The sequence below is a fragment of the Salvelinus alpinus genome, chromosome 29 (genome assembly GCF_045679555.1).
Source record: "Salvelinus alpinus chromosome 29, SLU_Salpinus.1, whole genome shotgun sequence".
NCBI classification, from domain to species: domain Eukaryota; kingdom Metazoa; phylum Chordata; class Actinopteri; order Salmoniformes; family Salmonidae; genus Salvelinus; species Salvelinus alpinus.
Genome location: NC_092114.1, coordinates 26,869,427 through 26,891,752, shown reverse-complemented (window position 1 = coordinate 26,891,752; position 22,326 = coordinate 26,869,427). Strand labels below are relative to the sequence as shown.

At 44.8% G+C, this 22,326-nt stretch overlaps 1 protein-coding gene across 1 annotated transcript; it reads right to left on the bottom strand.

Annotated features, from left to right (window-relative positions):
• Positions 1 to 3,941: 3,941 nt before the first annotated feature.
• Positions 3,942 to 13,194, bottom strand: LOC139559407 (cyclin-dependent kinase 5 activator 1-like). The gene is made up of 2 exons (XM_071375413.1): positions 12,540 to 13,194; positions 3,942 to 11,878 (listed from the first exon to the last, which is right to left on the bottom strand). Exon 2 carries the CDS (start codon positions 11,648 to 11,650, stop codon positions 10,664 to 10,666), a length of 987 nt encoding a protein of 328 aa, XP_071231514.1. The 5' UTR covers positions 11,651 to 11,878; positions 12,540 to 13,194; the 3' UTR covers positions 3,942 to 10,663.
• Between the last annotated feature and the right edge of the window lie 9,132 nt (positions 13,195 to 22,326).

Sequence of the window (22,326 nt, the reverse complement as noted above, 5' to 3'; positions counted from 1 at the left end):
ACAGTTCCCATACTTAATTTTTTTCGGAACCTGAAGTCCCTGTAGAATTAAGTACAGCAATTGTGTTATGGAGCTGTCTTGGAATAGCTGTCCATCTATAAAGAGTTTGTCCACAATGAGAAAGGCACGCTTACCCTTCTCCCTCTGTTGCCTCTGTACCGGATACAGTCTCTTGCGACGTTAGTTTATCTCCTTTGGAAATTGGTCATTGAGGCCGAATTTGGTCCCTTTAAGCTCCCTTCCCCTGCTTTTGATCAGCTCCTTTTGTTGGTAGTGTTCAAATTTTGCGATGATTGGTCAGGGACCCTTGGTCTTGTCGCTCCGAGCTCCAAGTCTGTGTACTCGGTGGAAAGCCAGCTTGTTCATAGTCTCTATAGGACGTTTCAAGGCGGATTGCATGAATTCTCTGATCGCGCCCTCTGGATTATTGGATGAGTCCTCAGGAATCCCAGAAAAATAGATTTTCACGCATGCTATGACTTTGTATGTCTAGTAGCGACTCCTTCATCACCCTGTTTTCCCTGAGTAGACAATCCATGTTGGAATCGTGGATTTTTACCTTGGCTATGAGTGCCTTGTTCTCTCCTTGGAGTGTGAGAATTTCACTCTGGCTAAACTCCAAACTCCCCCTCAGCCCTGCTACCTCCTCACACAACCTTTCCAGTGTTGCATGGATTCCAGCCAGAGCACTAGCCTCTACTTCAATGGCAAGTAAATCGTTCGTGTCTGTAGATTAATCTGTTTTTCTTTTTTTTGTCAGTTTAAAGTTATTTTGTGAGGTAGTCGGATCTTTCCATGATGAACTATGTTGTTCCTCCATAGAGTAAAGCTGTTGGTACTCGTCGATTTCCCTCAGGGTCTCCTTAGTATCCAGGTTGGCTCTTTACTGCAACCAGTTGTTTTATGAAAAGACAACAAATCTCAGTTCTGCTGTACTTTGTGTTCATTGAATGCGTCCTAAATGGCACCCTATTCCCTAGTTAGTGCACTACTAGTGCACTGAATAGTGCACTAGTTAGTGCACTGAATAGGAAATAGGGTGCCATTTGGGACGGAGTCAACATGTCTTCTGGTGTTCCCTTGGGCTCTTCTGGACTGGTGTTGCCCCTGGCACTGACCTAGGCTCGATGCCTTTTGGGTGCAACATGGCTCTGGAACTTGGTACAGCTACTACCTCACCAACCATCTGTTCTCCCAGTTGGAGGCTGCCAGGCCAGCAGGCTGCCTCTTTTCAAGGTCCCAACTGTACCATGATCTATTTAAACCAATGTTCTGTAGAAAGAAACTGACCCCATATTGATGCTTTAAGTATGAACTGTACTGTGATCTACAAACCAATGCACTGTAGAAACTGACCCAATATTTATTTATTTATGTTTTTAGTTAGAGACTCCCCATAGTATAATTACACTATTTCCTTAATTCTGACTATATAGTTTGAGTTAGACTTGGACATGATCTTCCTAGAGTAAATAATATGATATTAATTCAAGCTATTTAGACGTATGGTATATCCTATTATGCATTATTATGTATTGAGATGAGAGCAATTTAGGTTGGCTTTAATCATTCTAAATTGACAAAGCTACTCTTTAAAGTGCTGTGTAACCTATGTGGATTATTGTATACCAGTCAAAAATATAAATTACCAATGGTAATCACTTCTGGAGAGGCAGAGCACAGCCTGTGGTTGAGTCTCAAATGGCACCCTATTCCCTTAAAAGTGCACTACTTGTGATCAGAACCGTAAGGGCCCTGGTCAAAGTAGTTCAATATAAAGGCAATAGGGTAGTATTTGGGACACACATTTCTATGAAATGCTGCTACACTCTTAGAAAAAAACGGTTCCAAAAGGGGTCTTCGGCTGTCCCCATAGGGAACTGATAGCAGAGGACTGATAGAAGACTGAGAACAGCAGTAGAGGCTCTCACAGAGGCACAAAGGACCACAACACTGGGAGGGAGGGAAATAGGGAGAGAGAGATGGGAGAGAGGGAGGGGGGAGGGGGGGGAGGAGTGATGGAAGGAAAGAGGGAGAGATGGGAGGAAGTGAGTGAGCAGGGTGATTTGTGTCTTCGACAGATGAGGGAGAGGGCCGGACCAACAGAGTCCAGATCAGCCATCTGCATCCACTCCTTTTGATCCCCCTCTCTTCTCCATCTTGTTCTATCCCTCCCTCCATCCCTCCATCCTTGTGTCCTGGCCTGGCTTCGGTAACCTCTGTGCCCCCAGTGACCAAGAGCAGGGTCCCTGGACACGGTCACTAACCCGGCCCCATCCCTAATACCATATGGCTTCACCCTGCTCTAAGCATTGTGCCCAGATCATGAATGGCCGTTTAAAACGAATTGTCAAATACAATAATCTATCAAAATAAGTAAGCTGCCTTCACTGCCAAAAAGTTATTTTCATTTAGTTGTATGCGGGTTATAGGAGGATGTAATGTCTATTCAAAATGAAACACCCTAAATCCTCTTTTTGTGTTTTACTAGTTTCATTTTTGTGTTTTGCTTTTACTCAGCATTGCTCAGTACGCTGTTCCTGTCACTCTGCAGAAGAGAGAGAGTGTGTGTCCGTGTCATGGATAATGTGCTTTACTGTGTTGTTTTAAAGCATATCTATGAGTTTGCTTTGTTGCAGGGAATTTAATTGTTTATGCATAGACTTAAGGTAACCCGCAAGAAGACAACAAGGGCACATCAGTGTGTGTGTTCAGTCCCTCTACAGGGGTACTCTGTGTCACCATAATATACATTGACAGCCAGCCAGAGGTGGCCTGAGGCAGACCCACTGTCCAGTGCTTGCTAGCTAGTACTCAAACTACACATGCAACCTGTTGTGCTCTCTACATCTCCCTCTCATAAACACACACATGCACACACACACACATCCTGCAAACAGCCAGGTTAGTACATAACACAGCATGCTGCAACAGCCAGGCTAGTGCAAGCAGCCAGGCTAGTGCAAGCAGCCAGGCTAGTGCAAGCAGCCAGGCTAGTGCAAGCAGCCAGTCTAGTGCAAGCAGCCAGGCTAGTGCAAGCAGCCAGTCTAGTGCAAGCAGCCAGGCTAGTGCAAGCAGCCAGGCTAGTGCAAGCAGCCAGGCTAGTGCAAGCAGCCAGTCTAGTGCAAGCAGCCAGGCTAGTGCAAGCAGCCAGGCTAGTGCAAGCAGCCAGTCTAGTGCAAGCAGCCAGGCTAGTGCAAGCAGCCAGGCTAGTGCAAGCAGCCAGTCTAGTGCAAGCAGCCAGGCTAGTGCATAACACAGCACGCTGCAGACACTTCCTGACCAAGGCTGGGATTCAATCAAAGGGGCATAGAGAAGGTCATTTCTGCTTGAGCCGACATCTACAGGGTTTACCATGATGGCTTGTGGTAGTGCGAGAACTCTCCTCTGGTTGAATCCTGGGGTTGTGGTTTTCTTAGATACATAGACCGAGCATGCCACCCACAACCACCTGTGAGCTGAGAGACCAGTCCCTCCTGTGGATCACACCAGTGGGAAATTGATTGACTACAGAGACATGCTCCAATAGAGAGCACAGATCAGCCCGCTAACTAAAACCCAAAGTGTCATCTGCACAGCCAGGCTATTGTGGGTGACATGCATTATGCTATTTTACTGTCGGCCAGCCAGGTGCTGCGTTGCTGGGCCCAGACAGGCAGAGTATGCCATATGCACTGGGAGAATACAATGGTAGCTTGTGGGCCTTGCAAATACCGGAGGAGGGTGTGTGCGTGCGATGGATAGATGGTGTGTGTGTGTGAGAGTGAGTGAGTGAGTGAGTGAGTGAGTGAGTGAGTGAGTGAGTGAGTGAGTGAGTGTGAGACAGAGAGAGAGAGAGAGAGAGAGAGAGAGAGAGAGAGAGAGAGAGAGAGAGAGAGAGAGAGAGCATACAATATAAAGCTCTTAAGCCATCACCCAAATAACGTTAACACCACAGGAGAGGAATTTCACCTCAATACTTTATTGAATAATAATAGTAATAATCATCAACATCGTAATGAAAAAAGGAAACAAAAATTGCATTTTAACATGAAAAACAAAGTCACATTGTTTTCATCTTCAAGTGTTCCCCAACAACAATATTAGACACATCGAGTTGCATACAGATGTGGGATCTTAATTTGAGCCAGTTTGCTACAATAGGAAAATAATCCTGCAGCAACAGAAAATGTGGATTATTATGTGGATTATAATTAATGGACATTTTTATAAGGGTTGATACATTTTTCAAAAGGGAAGAAATTAAGTCTGAAATTTCAGTGTAAATTACAAACTTCAGAAGCCTTTTTAAACCTCAAATACACAACAAGTTTTAAATGTCCTGCATTGCGGTTAAGTCCCCCCACTAGGGTGAGTAAGATCCTACATCTGTACACACATATGAGGTGGCTTTACAAAAGTAACTCTGGTCTCTCCATTTCAACTGAGTTTTATCACAATGACATTGTCAGTCAGTGCCAGGGGCAGGTAACCATGGAAACCTGGGGTAAGGGTTGGGTTGGCAGCAACGGTGAGAGGAGACTGAAGGGTACAGGTCTTATGAGAGGGTTGGCAACAGGTAAGTGTCTAACTCAAAGCACTGATCATTCAGACAGTTCTTTATTGATGTTTTGTTCAGTATTCTGTTTAAGTATTTTCCTTTCATAGAATAGGAGTGCTATGTAGCCTTGAAAAGAAGCAGAGGCCTCAATTATATGCAGTGCTGTGGGTTAAGAAATAGCTACAATGAGGGTAAGGACCGGAGGTGCTTGTGTGGGGACGCCTGTCTGTGATCTGACCACTACAATGTCTTCCATTGTGCATCAATTCACCATCTGTTGTCGCATTGATGAGGCTTCGCCATTGATTCCATTGATTATGCATTTGCTATACACACACAGCAGCCATTACAAAATTATGTTGATGTTTTTGTGAAAATCAATCATCCGCCCATTTCACAACATCCTCAGAGGAAGTGAGACAAGCACAAACTGAAACACTTCCTTCTAACAGAAGGCTAGGGGTGTATCCCAAATATTACTCTATTCCCTATATAGTCTATAGGGCTCTGGTTAAAAGTAGTGCACTATATAGGGAATAGGGTACCATTTGGGATGCGACCCTACGTACACAGCCTCCTGACCCAGGAGAATGATGCCCATCACAATGATGCCAATTATACCATCACATCTACCATGTCTAAACAGTGTTGTGTCAAAAGCTGTGTCTGAAATCGCAGTGTTGACATCTTTGAACACTAAGACATAGCGGTGGAGAAATGGGAGAAACTATGTTATCATTGTTTACATGATTTCACATTCTTCGAGATGTTAAAGACAAAGGTTCATCAAAACAAAATGAGAATACAGGTACTGTAGATTCTCTGTCTCTGTCATTCAATAACATAACATCCACAATGACAATAACACTTAAAATGTGCAGTTATAATTATAACAGTCATCATGACTTGAATAATTACATACTAATACTGTTTGACATCAGATCTTCTCCCATGACTAGGGATGAACTGATTACATTTTTTAAGTTAAGGAAATAACATTTCATTGAAAACACATTTACGGCATTAAAACAAAATCTAATCAAAAGAAAAAAGCAAACGTAAAACAAAACAAAAAATGCTAGCCTATCTGGCATGCACACCACCACAGTAACAAGATATGACGTATTTTTTTGTTTTTCCTGTCGTCGGTTTATTTTGTCACACAGCAACATATTTAAGCTGCACAATTTTCTACTTCTTTTAAAGGGATATTTCAAACCAATATGTCATTTTGTAATTTTAACTATCCCTTTAAGTCTGCACTTAGACTGTTATAGGTGTGCCATTGAAATTCTACTCCAACACAGCAGAAAAATACACTGAGAAAACAAGTTCACCAGAACTCACAGAGCAATGGTGACTTAAACAGCCTTCGCCTGATATTCCCGCCAAACCAAAGTCTCCCACTATGCCAAACTAGGGCCTGAGATCCATTTGAAATATCCTGGATGGTTGAGGTGCAATAGTCTTTGCTTGAGTCCCACCCATGTAATTCATAGAATAGGGTCCAACAGTCTTTTGTTTGATTCCTGGTTGACTCTCCATATTTAGTCCATTTGTAGTGAAGGAGAATCCCTTGACCAATGGGGTTGCAAAGAATATCCTGTCGGCCAATCAGTAGTTTCATCCAACAGTCAAACCGAGTTCCAGGGTTCCTCTGAGGTGTTTGATTGGACAGGTAGAGTCACAGTTCCTGTTGAGTAGCATATGATTGGTTGGAAACAGAGAAACAGGTCTGGTATAGGCATACGATTGGATAAACAGGGATCCAGCTCAAGGTTTTGTGTGGGTGGGTGGAGGTAAAGAGATAAAGGGGTAATCTGCTTAAGGTGAGGGTGAGGGTGGACTCAAGGTTGATGGATGTCACATTACAATAACATGCTAATAATAAATATACCATCTGCAGGGCCTATGTCTCTCTATATCTCCATGGACTACATGTACTTTTCATTAAGAAATACTCTTCTTGTTCACATGGACTACAGCGTAGTCCCATAGCTGTAACCTGTATGGGCCACATCTTAACTTGAGATCCATACACATAACTGAAATGTTCATGCCTATCTCCCACTGACATCAATGGAATGATGATTTCCAAGAAAACTGCCAGTTACATGTAGCGTGTACACGTTTTAAAATGAGGATGCCTCTAAGGTCACACACACAGACATGGAACATTTTACGATTTCCCTGAAAGATGCAATAATATTACATAAGAGGAGAACAGGACTTGACTAGGAGACTCCTGGTGTAAGCAAAATGCTCCCAAAACTATGACCCACATGCAATCCCTATCACCCCTATAGACAGGATAGCATACAACACAACGGTATAGATAGAGGCCATAGAGCCCCATTACTAAGGCTGTGTCTGTGACTGACTGTTGGCCAACAAACACCACCATTCTATCTGCTCCTCTCTCCACAATGGGGTTGAACATCCAATCAAATGGCAACAGGCAGGGGAACAACAGGCGAGTGTGTGTGGAAAGCGAGACGGGGATAAGGGAGGAGAAAGGAGGAGCGGGTGAGAGGAGGGGGATAGGGTTCATTGCTGTCAACACACTAGAGGCCTTGAGTGCTGGCCAGTGGCCAGTGTCGTACTGAATGCACAACAACGTCCACAACAATAGGAGTGGCCGGCCGTCTTCCAAGATGGCCGTCGACCAAGGCTCCTGAAACAGAGACGGTGATCCCCAGCAATGAGACATCCTCGCCAACCTCACCCAGCTCTAGTCTTCCACTTCTTAGATAGAAATACAAGGCCCCTGGGCAGGCAGGCAGGAACCACTGGACTGGACTGCCTCCAACACCAATAAGCCTCGGTCTGAGCTGAAGGAGTGAACATGAGGTTTGTGCATTGGTCTTGGGGGACCTCCAAGTTGTTATGAGGAGTGTGTCATGAATTGGAAGGCTGAGCGGAGGGCCAACGCAGGGGGAAGGATGGAAGTACAAGACCAAATCTCATCAGATTTTGAACCTTTTGGCATTTACTTATTCCCCCTTGCTCTATTTGATTGGATGGGAGGATTAATCGTGGATTACCACGGTGTGTGTGTCTGCTTGAGTGTGTGTGTACGTACTGTATGCTCGTGTCAAGGCGCGGATCTAGTGTGAGTGTTTGTCAGTCAGAGAGTGCAGTGTAAATCCATAGATAGGTGTGTGTGTGGGGGGGGGGGGGTATTCCAGTACAGTATGCTCAGCCCACATAACATAAGTGTGTAAATGCATTTTGCCTGGCATGGGGGAGGGGACGGTTAGGATGGCACAGCACAGCACTGCCACATACTGTTCCTGAATGGGCCACCCAGCACCCGTCTGGGCGGAAGTGGAGCATCGAGCGCCGAAGTCCCAGACCCTGAAACATGTTTTCTAGGTCTAGGACAGTAGACCAGTTGCCTTGGTTCAACAAACCCATAGCAACCCATTGCAACCTATAGCACTCTCATCCAGAATCAGAGTGAAGAGAGACTGAGAGGCTGTTATGTTGCTTTAGCATCAACAGAACTACAATTGGTTTGGCAGCAAGACCTGTCTGCATAGAAGGCGATAGAAGAACTACCTCACGTTCTCATAACGGGAGTAACTATCTTTGTGATCCTACTGTATGGCTGCATCCCAAAATGGCACCCTATTCCCTACATAGTGCACAAATTTTGACCAGAAACCTATGGGTCTTATGAGCGCTATGGGCCATTTGGGACAATTCCCTTGACTCACCTTAGGTGTGTTTCTACATTCTACACACCTCATTTTCATATTGTACCTATTGTAGTTTTGCTCATTAGCAGGCTAACAGTCTGCCATGGCCAGAAGGGAATGAAGGGATCCAAAGCCTCTCTCGCTCTCTGTTCATATTTCAAATCAGATTTTTTTTATGCCTTGGCAACCATGATAAATATATTTTTATGAGCACAGCTTGCACACATAAAAAATCCCACCCTCTGGCCCTGAGGTACATCTGTGGTCTATTCCTGACAGACACAAACACACATTAGAGCACATGTGACTTAGATCAAAACGTGTGAACCAGAAATTCCAAGGTTTCATTAAAAACATTTTTTAAAGAGGAGAACAACAAGGCCTATGGGTCCTGGCCAAAAGTAGTGCACAATAAAACGGAATAAGGAGCCATTTGGGACACAGATGTAATCCCAAAATGAGACAGCGAGGCTAACAACAATAACAGCAGCATTTAACCACAACTACACACATCTTGCCATTCCAGGCCAGCCCTGCACTGGGACTAAGGACCACCTTCATCTACCTCCACCCTTTTACAGGACACGTGTGACTCATATCTACACCCCTCCTCTCTCCCTCTCATACATTTTTTCAGGGGACTCAGGAGACTAGGTATTTAAGTGTATGTATGTATGTATGTATGTATGTATGTATGTATGTATGTATGTGTGTGTGTGTTTAAATTCCAGGCCAGCCTGGATTAGCCAGTGACTGAACCTCTAGGCCTGTAGAGTAGCCTAGAGGGGGACAGAGGTGGATGGATGGTATGGGGCCAGAGTAAGAATGGAGGAGAGGTGGAGGAGGAGGTGGGGGGGTAGTCTCATGAATGCCACAGCAGCAGCGGCCGGGTGCCCTGATGACAGGCACAGCCAGGGAACAAAGGACTGACGGGGTAAACAGCTGATGAACCTCGCTATCTGCCAATAACATACCCACATACACGAAAGCACACACACACATGCAAAATAAGGGCGTATTTTGCTTCCACCAGGAGACCCTTAGATTAAATGATAGCTGGAGAGAGAGACATAAACGGCCCTGCACCCTACAGATGTTTTTTACGCTCCGTCCTAAATGGCACCATAGTCCTTATATAGTGCAATACTTTTGACCAGGGTCCAAAGGACTCTGGTCTAAAGTAGTGCATTATTTAGGAAATAGGGTGCCATTTGGGACGTAAACTGAGTGAATGGTCTTAATGGGTTGGTAGCTGTTCTAGCTTTTCCCTCAGGCAGATGACCCTCTGTTGTCAAAAGAATCCTGCAAAACACTGTTTGTTTTGTTTTACTGATGACCAAGCACACGACAGACAGAATCAAGTGGACCTAGATGACATGGGACCTAGATGACATGGGACCTAGATGACATGGGACCTAGATGACATGGGACCTAGATGACATGGGGCCTAGATGACATGGGACCTAGATGACATGGGACCTAGATGACATGGGACCTAGATGACATGGGACCTAGATGACATGGCAAACGGATGTTGCTATCACATTCAGACAGGGAGTCTTGGCTGTGGTAGAAGTGGGAGAGGGGAGGAGAGAGAGAGTGGAGAGAGGAAAGCGAGGAGAGGGGAGAGGAGAGAGGGGAGGGATGCGAGAGAGAGGAGAGTGAGGAGAGGGGAGAGAGGATAGGGGAGAGGGCAAAGGAGAGAGGAGAAAGGAGAGAGGAGAAAGGAGAGAGGGGGAGAGGATAGAGAGGAGAGGGGATAGGAGAGGAGAGAGGGGAGGGTGTCGGGGAGAGGGGAGAAAGGAGAGAGAGGGGAGGAGGGAGGGGAGAGATGGGAGAGAGGAGAGGGGAAAGAGGAGAGAGGAGAGGAGAGAGAGAGGAGATAGAGGAAAGGGGAGGGAAGAGAGGGGAGGGAAGAGAGGGGAAGGAAGAGAGGGGAGAGAGAGTGGAGAGGGGGGAGAGGGAAGAGAGGAGAGTGGGGAGAGACTGGAGGGGGAACAGCTGAGATGACTGTTTCTGTTTCTGTTCCCCCAGCTCACTGAGACACAAGAGGTGAGAGTGGGGTCACGAAGGACAGGTGGACCAAATGGTTCCACCATTCAAGTAACATCAGATGAGTATTACATAACACAAAAGGGCTTGTGCTAACAACATAAGCACTCAACCCTATTGATGACACATGCTAATTTCTGATCTAGTCTTAAGGGGGACAAGTTTCCCCATTGTCTTAATGTGGATGGCTCATTGGTGGTTAATGGCAGGGTCTCGGGATGTACCATTAGACAGGGGGGGGCAGTCCCTTATCCCTGTGTTACATTCTTGGAGGTAGGTGGCTGGAGCGGGTGGAAAATGTTTGGCAGAGAGGTGGGGGGAAAGGACAGGGGGATGGGGATTGGGGGGTTGTATCCCACTACCCCTCCTCTCACCGGTCCAGCACGCGGCTGTAGTCCTGTGGGCTGCAGCCCCCTTCACTCTTCAGCTCAGCGAACACCTGGGTGAAGAATTGCGGGTCGGCGTTGATGCGCAACATCTTGGCGCTGGTGGCGTCGATGATGGCTAGGCAGCGGTCCCAGAAGGCCTCCTTGCCAGCCTCCACCAGGAAAGGTTTCAGTGGGTAGGATATCTCATTGCCCATGTAGGAATAGGACAGGTAGAGACAGGTGAGTAGTGTGGCCTGAAGCTCGTGCTCTGACGCCACCAGGTCTCCATCCACCACATCACGACACAGCATGTAGACAAACACCACGTTGGCCGGAGTCACGAAGGCCTGATCCTGCCAGCCCTGGAGGAGCAGAGAGCGGTCCACCGCCCGCAGCCACAGCACCGGGTCCGCAGGGGAGAGGTGCTTCAGCCGGTAGCAGCGGCCACACAGGAACTCACCCAGGCACCGGAGAAGTTCACTGGTGGACGCCTGGACGATGATGCGCTTGGGGGATGAGGTGGCCGTTCCTTGGTGGGGCACCTTCTTGACAGAGGACAACTGCTGGGGCTTCATGCCCATGCCATAGCTGTAGTGCCCCTGGCCGAAGCCTATCCCCAGACCCAGTCCCGTTGGCCCGTCGTAGCTTGAGAGGTTGGCACACGACAGAGACTTCTTGACATTCTCGCGGTTGAGGTGCAACACCGGATCCTTCTGGTAGATGTTGTTGTTGTTGAGGGGGTCTCCAAGTGACCCCGGACCCCCAGGACATTTCTTAGAGCCCCCTCGTTTCTTGGTGGAGGCGACCAGGCGTTTCCAGGTGAGGGCTGGGAGAAAGATTGACTGTCCCCGTTTCAGGCCACTGGTGCGGTCTTTCTGAGTGTTGAGCGAACGGCTGCTCAGGCTCGGGTAGTGGTTGAGTGAGCCAGGCCGCGTGTCATAGTAGCTGTTCTTCCTGAATGCAGGGGAAAGGGATAGTACTGTGCCCATTGTGAGTCAGTGCTGTAAAGAATATTATACTGGCTTTGGATTTTGACAGGGGCGAGGTGGAGGCACAGTTCTCTCCTGTTTTAGCTGTTACAATCCAGGCAGTGAATATTGGACGGAGAAGCGATATGAAGAGATGACTGAGGAAGACATTTATAAGCTTAGTTGAGCTTTGTGACTTTTCAGTTGATGCTGACACTATTCAAATGCCCATGAAGACACATCCAGTATCTGCAACACATAAGAACAGGCAAACGTATGATTTCGAGAATAAACAAGGTAATACTTTAACATTTAAAATAATACATTTGTAATAACGTGTAATAATGTAATATTTGGTTGTTGTTTTTTTATCGCAAAACCTCTTAATTTTCCCGTCAAGCAGCGACGCTACATTATTCCCACATGCATGTCAAGACAAAGCTCTGGTCCAGGACGTTAGTGCGTGTTCTTCTACTAATATCTACGAACGCGAACTAACGCCCTGGACCAGAGCTAGTACAGACAATTCTCTAGCCTAGTGTGAGGACTGTTCCTCATGCGCCTGTCCCTTAAGTCACTAGACTGACTCAGACAGCCTAAACATGCGGCTATAATTGTCGAATCAATGCAACACATTATAACCTATGCTACCGCAGTGGGCTACATCAATAACTATTTTTTTTCTCACAAAGCACAATGATATTCTGGGACAGGTTACAACAACATGTCACAGTGCGCACTATAACAAGAAAGCCGCAAACCCCAACCTCAGACAATAACATCACACAATGAATGAATCCCCACAAACACAGAAAATAATTATCAGGATAATATAACATTCATAAAATACCTGCATGTAACTCCAAAGAGGTTGTAAAATAATCAATATGAAGAGAATAGAGGTGCTCACCAATTTATTATCGGATGCCCACTGTCGCCTATCCGTCGCATTCAGTGATTTACAGAACTGCACAACAAAGCGCAACAAATGAACTGCCTGTGTGGAAGTAGTCTACCATTGACAACAGTTCAGTTAAGAGTAGAAATGATCGATTCAGTTCAAGAAGCGCTTCTGAGCAATTTGTTATTGAGCGGAGAGCCGCGTAGAATCAGTCTCGGCCAAGTCGGGTGCAGGTGTCCGGCGCCGCGTAATAGCTGCAGACAATAAATCCAAAAGGCCGCTCCGTTATGAGAAAAAGTGAATAAATTATTATGTCATTCGCGTCTCCATCTCAGAGGGAGTGCTGTGCAAACTTTCACTCTGATATCGGACCTTACTGTCCTTTCGATTAATTCCATCTTCGCAGCCATCCTCGCGATCAAATACCCAGTATTTATAGCCTACAGAACTTTATGTAAATACAAAGTCCTTCACCTTCAAAATCCAGACAGTTCTCTATGCGTCTCTGGCTATTCTGTTCAACGTGGAACGAGCGGAGGGACAGGGATAGCATACTATGCTTCTAGGCTACCCGGTGAAGAGGGACAGGATACCAGGGAAGCGATTCTCCTTGTCAACCCTTCAAATCGGTCTCCGTAAACCACTGAGCGCACCGAGTGGCGCGAGGCGGCTAATCAAATAATTTACTGACTCCTCCTAGCAGGGGTGCGTGTACTGCTCAGCTGCCTGACGCGCGCACAAACACACTCACTCACTGATGGCAATGTGTTGTTCGACACTACATTGCTAGATCACAAGACTATCCTTATCGCATTCGAGTGATATGGTAAATTGTTAGAAACTGTGGCTGTAGATTACGATATTTTGCTTGTTTTATAATGTGTTTGTGTGTGTTTGGAGTGGGATAACGGGTAAGTGGCTTCAGTGTGTCTCTCATAGCCTTCAAGCTATGGTAGGCCTACCTGCAGGCATGGTCTACAATAGATATTACATGCCACATACCCAGTAGGTGACCGTGGTATATAACATATAGTTACAGTATGGTGAAACTCTAGCACAGGGTTCCTAACTGGTGGCCCACAGGTGATTATATTTGCCCCCTCAAGTTTCTATGAAAAAAAACTCTAACAAAAACTTGTATTTTTATTATTGTACATAAAATAATTTAAAAACACCAGCAAATCAGCTCCAAGTGATTTTAATTCAGGAAATCTGTTCCAAATTATTCTCACGCAAAATAGAGAGATACTGTATGTGTGATAATTTACCCTACAAATGTAAGCATGGTTAAACAAATATTCGTCAAATATTATATCTGTTTGGGCTTATTTCTTTAGGTCAATTTGCAGCCTACAAATTATTTGTAGTTATGTTCCCTGACCATCTGGTAAAAAAAATAATTTGGCCCGCGGCTGAATCTACACTGAACAAAAATATAAAGGCAACATGAAACAATTTCAAAGATTTTACTGAGTTACAGTTAATATAAGGAAATCAGTCAATTGAAATAAATCCATTAGGCCCTAATCTGTGGATTTAACATGACTGGGAATACACGTTTGAAATGTGTTATTTCTTATGGATCAAATCAAATCAAATGTTATTTGTCACATGCGCTGACCTTACACCTTAGTGAAATTATATTTATAAGTCCTTAACCAAAAATGCAGTTTTAAGAAGAATTAAGTGTTAAGAAAAAAATAGATAAGTAAAAAAATAAAATAAAAAAGTTCAACAAATTAACAATAGCGAGGCTATATACAGGAGGTACCTCTACAGAGTCAATGTGCGGGGCACCGGTTAGTCGAGGTATTTGAGGTAATATGAACATTTGAAGTCGGAAGTTTACATAAACCTTAGCCAAATACATTTAAACTCAGTTTTCACAATTCTTGACATTTAATCCTAGTAAAAATTCCTTGTCTTAGGTCAGTTAGGATCACCACTTTATTTTAAGAATGTGAAATGTCAGAATAATAGTTGAGAGAATGATATATTTCAGCTTTTATTTCTTTCATCACATTCCTAGTCTCAAGACATCAGTCAGGAAGTTTACATACACTCCATTAGTATTTGGTAGCATCGCCTTTAAAATTGTTTAACTTGGGTCAAAAGTTTCGGGTAACCTTCCACAAGCTTCCCACAATAAGTTGGGTGAATTTTGGCCCATTCATCCTGACAGAGCTGGTGTAACTGAGTAATGTTTGTAGGCCTCCTTGCTTGCACTCTGTTTTTCAGTTCTGCCCACACATTTTATATGGGGTTGAGGTCAGGGCTTTGTGATGGCCACTCCAATACCTTGACTTTGTTGTCCTTAAAGCCATTTTGCCACAACTTTGGAAGTATGCTTGGGGTCATTGTCCATTTGGAAGACCCCTTTGCGACCAAGCTTCAACTTCCTGACTGATGTCTTGACATGTTGCTTCAATATATCCACATAATTTTCCTCACGCATGATGCCATCTATTTTGGGAAGCGCACCAGTCCCTCCTGTAGCAAAGCACCTCCACAACATGATGCTGCCACCCCCGTATTTCACGGTTGGTATGGTCGGCCTTGAAATACATCCACAGGTACACCTCCAATTGACTCAAATTATGTCAATTAGCCTATCAGAAGCTTCTAAAGCCATGATATAATTTTCTGGTATTTTCCAAGCTGTTTAAAGGCACAATCAACTTAGTGAATGTACACTTTTGACCCACTGGAATTGTGATAGTGAATTATAATTGAAATAATCTGTCTGTAAACAATTGTTGGAAGAATTACTTGTGTCATGCACAAAGTAGATGTCCTAACCAACTTGCCAAAACTATAGTTTTGAAATTTGTGGAGTGCTTGAAAAAAGAGTTTTAATGACTCCAACCTAAGTGTATGTAAACTTCTGACTTCAACTGTACATGTAGGTACAGTTAAAGTGACTATGCGTAGATAATAAACAGAGAGTAGAAGCAGCGTAAAAGGGGGGCAATGCAAATAGTCTGGGTAGCCATTTGATTAGCTGTTCAGGACTCTTATGGGTTCGGGGTAGAAGCTGTTAAGAAGTCTTTTGGACCTAGACTTGGCACTCTGGTACAGCTTGCCGTGCAGTAGTAGAGAAAACAGTCTATTACTTGGGTGGCTGAAATCTTTGACAATTTTTAGGGTCTTCCTCTGACACCGCCTGGTATTGAGGTCCTGGATGGCAGGAAGCTTTGCCCCAGTGATGTACTGGCCGGTACGCACTACCCTCTGTAGTGCTTTGCGGTCGGAGGCCGAGCAGTTGCCATACCAGGCAGTGATGCACCAGTCAGGATGCCCTTGATGGTGCATCTGTAGAACCTTTTGAGGATCTGAGGACCCATGGCGAACATTTTCAGTCTCCTAAGGGGGAATAGGTTTTGTTGTGCCCTCTTCACGACTGTCTTGGTGTGTTTGGACCATGTTAGTTTGTTGGTGATGTATACACCAAGGAACTTGAAGCTCAATCTGTTCCACTACAGCCCCGTCAATGAGAATTGGGGCGTGCTCGGTCCTCCTTTTCCTGTAGTCTACAATCATCACTTTGTCTTGATCACGTTGAGGGTGAAGTTGTTGTCCTGGCATCACACGGCCAGGTCACTGACCTCCTCCCTATAGGCTGTCTCATAGTTGTTTTGTGATCACTGCCGTGTCATCGGCAAACTTAATGATGGTGTTGGAGTCATGCCTGGCAGATGCAGTCATGAGTGAACAGGGGGTACAGGAGGGGGCTGAGCACGTACCTCTGAGGGGCCCCCGTGTTGAAGGTCAGCGTGGCGGATGTGTTGTTACCTACCCTTACCACCTGGGGGCGGCCCATCAGGAAGTTCAGGATCCAGTTCTAGAGGGAGGTGTTTCGTCCCAGGGTCCTTAGCTTAGTGGTGAGCTTTGAGTGGACTATGGTGTTGAACGCTGCGCTGTAGTCAATGAATAGCATTCTCACATAGGTGTTCCTTTTGTCCAGGTGGGAAAGGTTAGTGTGGAGTGCAATAGAGATTGCATCATCTGTGGATCTGTTTGGGCGGTATGCAAATTGGAGTGTGTCTAGGGTTTCTTGGTGTTGATGTGAGACATGACCAGCCTTTCAAAGCACTTCATGGCTACAGATGTGAGTGCCAAGGGTCGGTAGTCATTTAGGCAGGTTACCATCGTGTTCTTGGACCACTATGGTGGTCTGCTTGAAACATGTTGGTATTACAGACTCAGACAGGGAGAGGTTGAATTTGTCATTGAATACACTTGCCAGTTGGTCAGCGCATGCTCAGAGCACACGTCCTGGTAATCCGTCTGGCCCTGCGGCCTTGTGAATGTTGACCTGTTTAAAGGTCTTACTCACATCAACTACAGAGAGCGTGATCATACAGTCGTCCAGAACAGCTGATGCTCTCATACATGTTTCAGTGTTACTTGGCTCGAAGCGAGCATAGAAGTAATTTAGCTCGTCTGGTAGGCTCGTGTCACTGGGCAGCTCGCGTCGGATCCGGTGTAGTACGATTCAGCCTTAGTCCTGTATTCATGCTTTACCTGTTTGATGGTTCGTTGGAGGGCATAGCGGGATTTCTTATAGGCTTCCGGGGTAGAGTGCCACTCCTTGTAAGCGGCAGCTCTAACCTTTAGCTCAGTGCAGATGTTGCCTGTAATCCATGGCTTCTGGTTGGGGAAATGTACGTACAGTCACTGTGGGGACGACTTCATCGATACAGTTATTGATGAAACCAGTGACCTATGTGCTGTACTCCTCAATGCCATCAGAAGAATCCCGGAACATATTCCAGTCTGTGCTAGCAAAACAGTCCTGTAGCTTAGCATCTACTTCAGCTGACCACTTTTTTATTGTCCGAGTAACTGGTGCTTCCTACTTTAGTTCTTGTTTGTAATCAGGAATCAGGAGGATATAATTATGGTCAGATTTGCCGAATGGAGGGTGAGGGAGAGCTTTGTACTCTTCTGTGTGTTTGGAGTAAAGGTGGTCTAGAGTTTTTCCCCCTCTGGTTGCACATTTAACATGCTGGTAGAAATTAGGTAAAACAGATGTAATTTTCCCTGCATTAAATTCCCCGGCCTCTAGGAGCGCCGCCTCGGGATGAGTGTCTTCCTGTTTGCTTATGTCCATATACATCTCATTGAGTGCTGTCCTTGTGCCAGCATTGGTTTGTGGTGGTAAATAGACAGCTACGAAGAATATAGATGAAAACTCTCTTGGTAAATAGTGTCGTCGACAGCTTATCATGATATACTCTACCTCAGGTGAGCAAAACCTCAAGACTCCCTTAGATTTCGTATGCCAGCTGTTGTTTACAAATATACATAGACCAGCACCCCTTGTCCTACCAGAGGCGGCTGTTCTATCCTGCCGGAAAAGTGTAAATCCCGCCAGCTGTATGTTACTAATGTTGTGGTTCAGCTACGACTCTGTGAAACATAAGATATTGCAGTTTTTAATGTTGTGTTGGTAGGATATACGTGCTCATAGTTCATCTATTTTATTATCCAATGATTGTACATTGGCTAACACGACCTATGGTAAAGGCAGATTACCCACTCGCCATTGGATCCTTACAAGGCACCCAGACCTACGTCCCCGATATCTCTGTTTCTTTCGACCTGCGAATGACGGGGATGATAAACAGCTGCCTCTGATTGGGACCATATCAGGCCACCATAGACATACAAATTCACCTAGATGACCCACCCAAGTCACTATCACGCCCCAACTAACACAGAGAATAAACAGCTTACTATGGTCAGGGCGTGACAGCTTTCCTGATATCTAGAAGCTCCTTTCTGTCATAAGAGATGGTGGCAGAAACATTATGCACAAAATAGGTTACAAATAACGCAGAAAAACACACACAATAGCACAATTGGTTAGGGGACCTTGGTATCTCTGTGCATTCAAATTGCCATTGATAAAATGCAATTGTGTTCGTTGTCCGGAGCATATGCCTGCCCATACCATAACCCCAAAGCCCCTATGTCTTTCAGCAAACCGCTCGCCCAAACGATGCTATACACGCTGTCAAACATCTGCCCGGTACAGTTGAAACCGTGGTTCATCCGTGAAGAGCACACTTTTCCAGTGTACCAGTGGCCATCGAAGGTGAGCATTTGCCCACTGAAGTCGGTTACAATATCGAACTGCAGTCAGGTCAAGACCCGGGTGAGGATGACGAGCACGCAGATGAGCTTCCCTGAGACAGTTTCTGACAGAGTGCAGAAATTCTTTGGTTTTGCAAATCCACAGTTTCCTCAGCTGTCCGGGTGGCTGGTATCAGACAATCCCACAAGTAAAAGAAGCCGGATGTGGAGGTCCTGGGCTAGCGAGGTTACACTTGGTCTGCGGTTGTGAGGCCGGTTGCACGTACTGTCAAATTCTTGAAAAAGACGTTGGAGGCTTATGGTAGAGAAATTAACATTACATTCTTTGGCAACAGCTATGATGGACATTCCTGCAGTTAGCATGCCAATCACACGCTCCCTCAAAACTCAAAACTGCACATTTTAGAGTGACCTTTTATTGTCCCCTCAACAGCACAATGATCACACCTGTCAGTTGGATCGATTGTCTTGGCAAAGGAGAAATGCTCACTAACAGGGATGTAAACAAACATTTGAGAGAATTAAGCTTTTTCTGTGTATGGAACATTTCTGGGATATTTTATATTAGCTCATAAAACACTTTACATGTTGCCTTTATATTTTTACTCAGTTTAGTTGATGATCCCTGCTCTAGCATAGCTGTAGCATAACTCTAACATAACTGTGTCAACAATGGCTTTGTGACCCACCTGAATAACCAAGCCTCTTTCAAGCCAAGACAATAAAATGATATAGCCTGCAAATAGGGCCACAGAGCATAATGAGTGAGTAATAGCTTATACATATCTTCTCATCTCACCCTTATCCTAGGATGTGTTTCGAATGGCACCCTATTCTCATTTCTCACTTTTTTTGACCAGGGTCCATGGTAGTCAAAAGTATTGCGCTATGGTCAAAAGTACTGCACTGCATAGGGAATAGAGTGCCATTTGGGACTGATCCCTGACCTATACAATAAGATTACGATTACTGTACTGGTGCATTGCACACAAGGTCCAACCTAAATTTGACTTCTGCTTTTAACCCCACCCCTCAGAAAGACACAATTACAGTGCATTCGGAAAGTATTCAGACCCCTTGACTTTCTCCACATTTTGTTATGTTACAGCCTTATTCTAAAATGGATTCAAATGTTTTTTTTTGGCCTCATCAGTCTACACAAAATACCCCAACAATTATAAAGCAGAAACTGCTTTTTAGAAATGTGTGCAAATGTATAAAAAAAACAACTGACATATCACATTTACATAAGTATTCAGACTCTTTACTCGGTACTTTGTTGAAGCACCTTTGGCAGCGATTTTAGCCTTGAGTCTTCTTGGGTATGATGCTACAAGCTTGGCACACCTTTATTTGGGGAGTTTCTCCCATTCGTTTCTGCAGATCCTCTCAAGCTCTGTCAGGTTGGTTGGGGAGTGTTGCTGCACAGCTATTTTCAGGTCTCTCCAGAGATGTTCGATTGGGTTCAAGTTCGGGCTCTGGCTGGGCCACTCAAGGACATTCAGAGACTCAGACAGTCTGAGGTCCTGAGAGCTCTGGAGCAGATTTTCATCAAGTATCTCTCTGTACTTTGCTCCATTCATCTTTCCCTCGATCCTGACTAGTCTTTCAGTCCCTGCCGCTGAAAAACATTGCCGCAGCATGATGCTGCCACCACCATACTTCACCGAAGGGAGGTGCCAGGTTTCCTCCAGACGTGACACTTGGAATTCAGGCCAAAGAGTTCAATATTGGTATCATCAGACCAGAGAATCTTGTTTTTCGTGGTCTGAGAGTCTTTAGGTGCCTTTTGAAAGCCCGCTTGGAGATTCCCATGTTCCTTTTACTGAGGAGTGGCTTCTGTCTGGCCACTCTACCATAAAGGCCTGATTGGTGGAGTGCTGCAGAGATGGTTGTCCTTCTGGAAGGTTCTCCCATCCCCACAGAGGAACTCTGGAGCTCTGTCAGAGTGACCATAGGGTTCTTGGTAACCTCCCTGACCAAGGCCCTTCTCCCCCGATTGCTCAGTTTGGCTGGCTCTAGGAAGAGTCTTGGTGGTTCCAAACTCCTTCCATTTAAGGATGATGGAGGCCACTGTGTTCTTGGGGACCATCAATGCTTCAGACATTTTTTTGTACCCTTCCCCAGATCTGTGCCTCGACACAATCCTGTCTCGGAGCTCTATGGACAATTCCTTCAACCTCATAGCTTGGTTTTTGCTCAGACATGCACTGTCAACTGTGGGACCTTATGCAGACAGGTGTGTGCCTTTCAAAATCATGTCCAGTCAATTGAATTTACCACAGGTGGACTCCAATGAAGTTGTAGAAACATCTCAACGATGATCAGTGGAAACAGGATGCACCTGAGCAACATCTTGAGTCTCATAGCAAAGGGTCAGAATACTTATGTAAATAAGGTATTTCTGTTTTTTATTTTTTATACATTTGCAAAGAAAATTTACATAAATTTTTTTGCTTTGTCATTATGGGGTATTGTGTGTAGATTGATGAAGGGAAAAATGATTCCATACATTTTAGAATAAGTCTGTAATGTAACAGAATGTGGAGAAAGAGAAGATGTCTGAATACTTTTCGAATGCGTATACACACATACACATACTGTACATACAGTACCAATCAAAAGTTTGGACACACCTACTCATTCAAGAGTTTTTCTTTATTTTTACTACAATCTACATTGTAAAATAATAGTGAGGACATCAAAACTATGAAATGACACACATTGAATCAAATAGTAACCCCAAAAATTATAACACAAATCAAAATATATTTCAGATTTTAGATTCTTCAAAGTAGCAAGAATCTAAAATCTGAAAAAAAAGTAGCCACCCTTTGCCTTGATGACAGCTTTGCACACTCTTGGCATTTTCTCAACCAGCTTCACCTGGAATGCTTTTCCAACAGTTTTGAAGGAGTTCCCACATATGCTGAGCAATTGCTAGCGGTTCGAACCAAAAATCTCAAATTGGGACTCATCAGACCAAAGGACAGATTTTCACCGGTCTAATGTACATTGCTCCTGTTTCTTGGCCCAAGCAAGTCTCTTCTTCTTTACATACACTAAGTTGACTGTGCCTTTAAACAGCTTGGAAAATACCAGAAAATGATGTCATGGCTTTAGAAGCTTCTGATAGGCTAATTGACATCATTTGAGTCAATTGGAGGTGTACCTGTGGAGGTATTTCAAGGCCTACCTTCAAACTCAGTGCCTCTTTGCTTGACATCATGGGAAAATCAAAAGAAATCAGCCAAGACCTCAGAAAAAAATTGTAGACCTCCACAAATCTGGTTCAACCTTCGGAGCAATTTCCAAATGCCTGAAGGTACCACGTTCATCTGTACAAACAATATTACGCAAGTATAAACACCATGGGACCACACAGCCGTCATACCGCTCAGGAAGGAGACACGTTTTGTCTCCTAGAGTTGAACGTACTTTGGTGCGAAAAGTGCAAATCAATCCCAGAACAACAGCAAAGGACCTTGTGAAGATGCTGGCGGAAACAGGTACAAAAGTATCTATATCTGTCACGGTTGTCGTCGGTGGAAGAAGGAGAGGACCAAAGCGCAGCGTAGCTAGTGTTCATCTTGATTTTAATAGTAAGAGAACACTTAATGAAACTAATACAAAAACAAATTAACGACAACCGTGAAGCTAAATAACAAATAGTGCTGACACTAAACACTACACATAG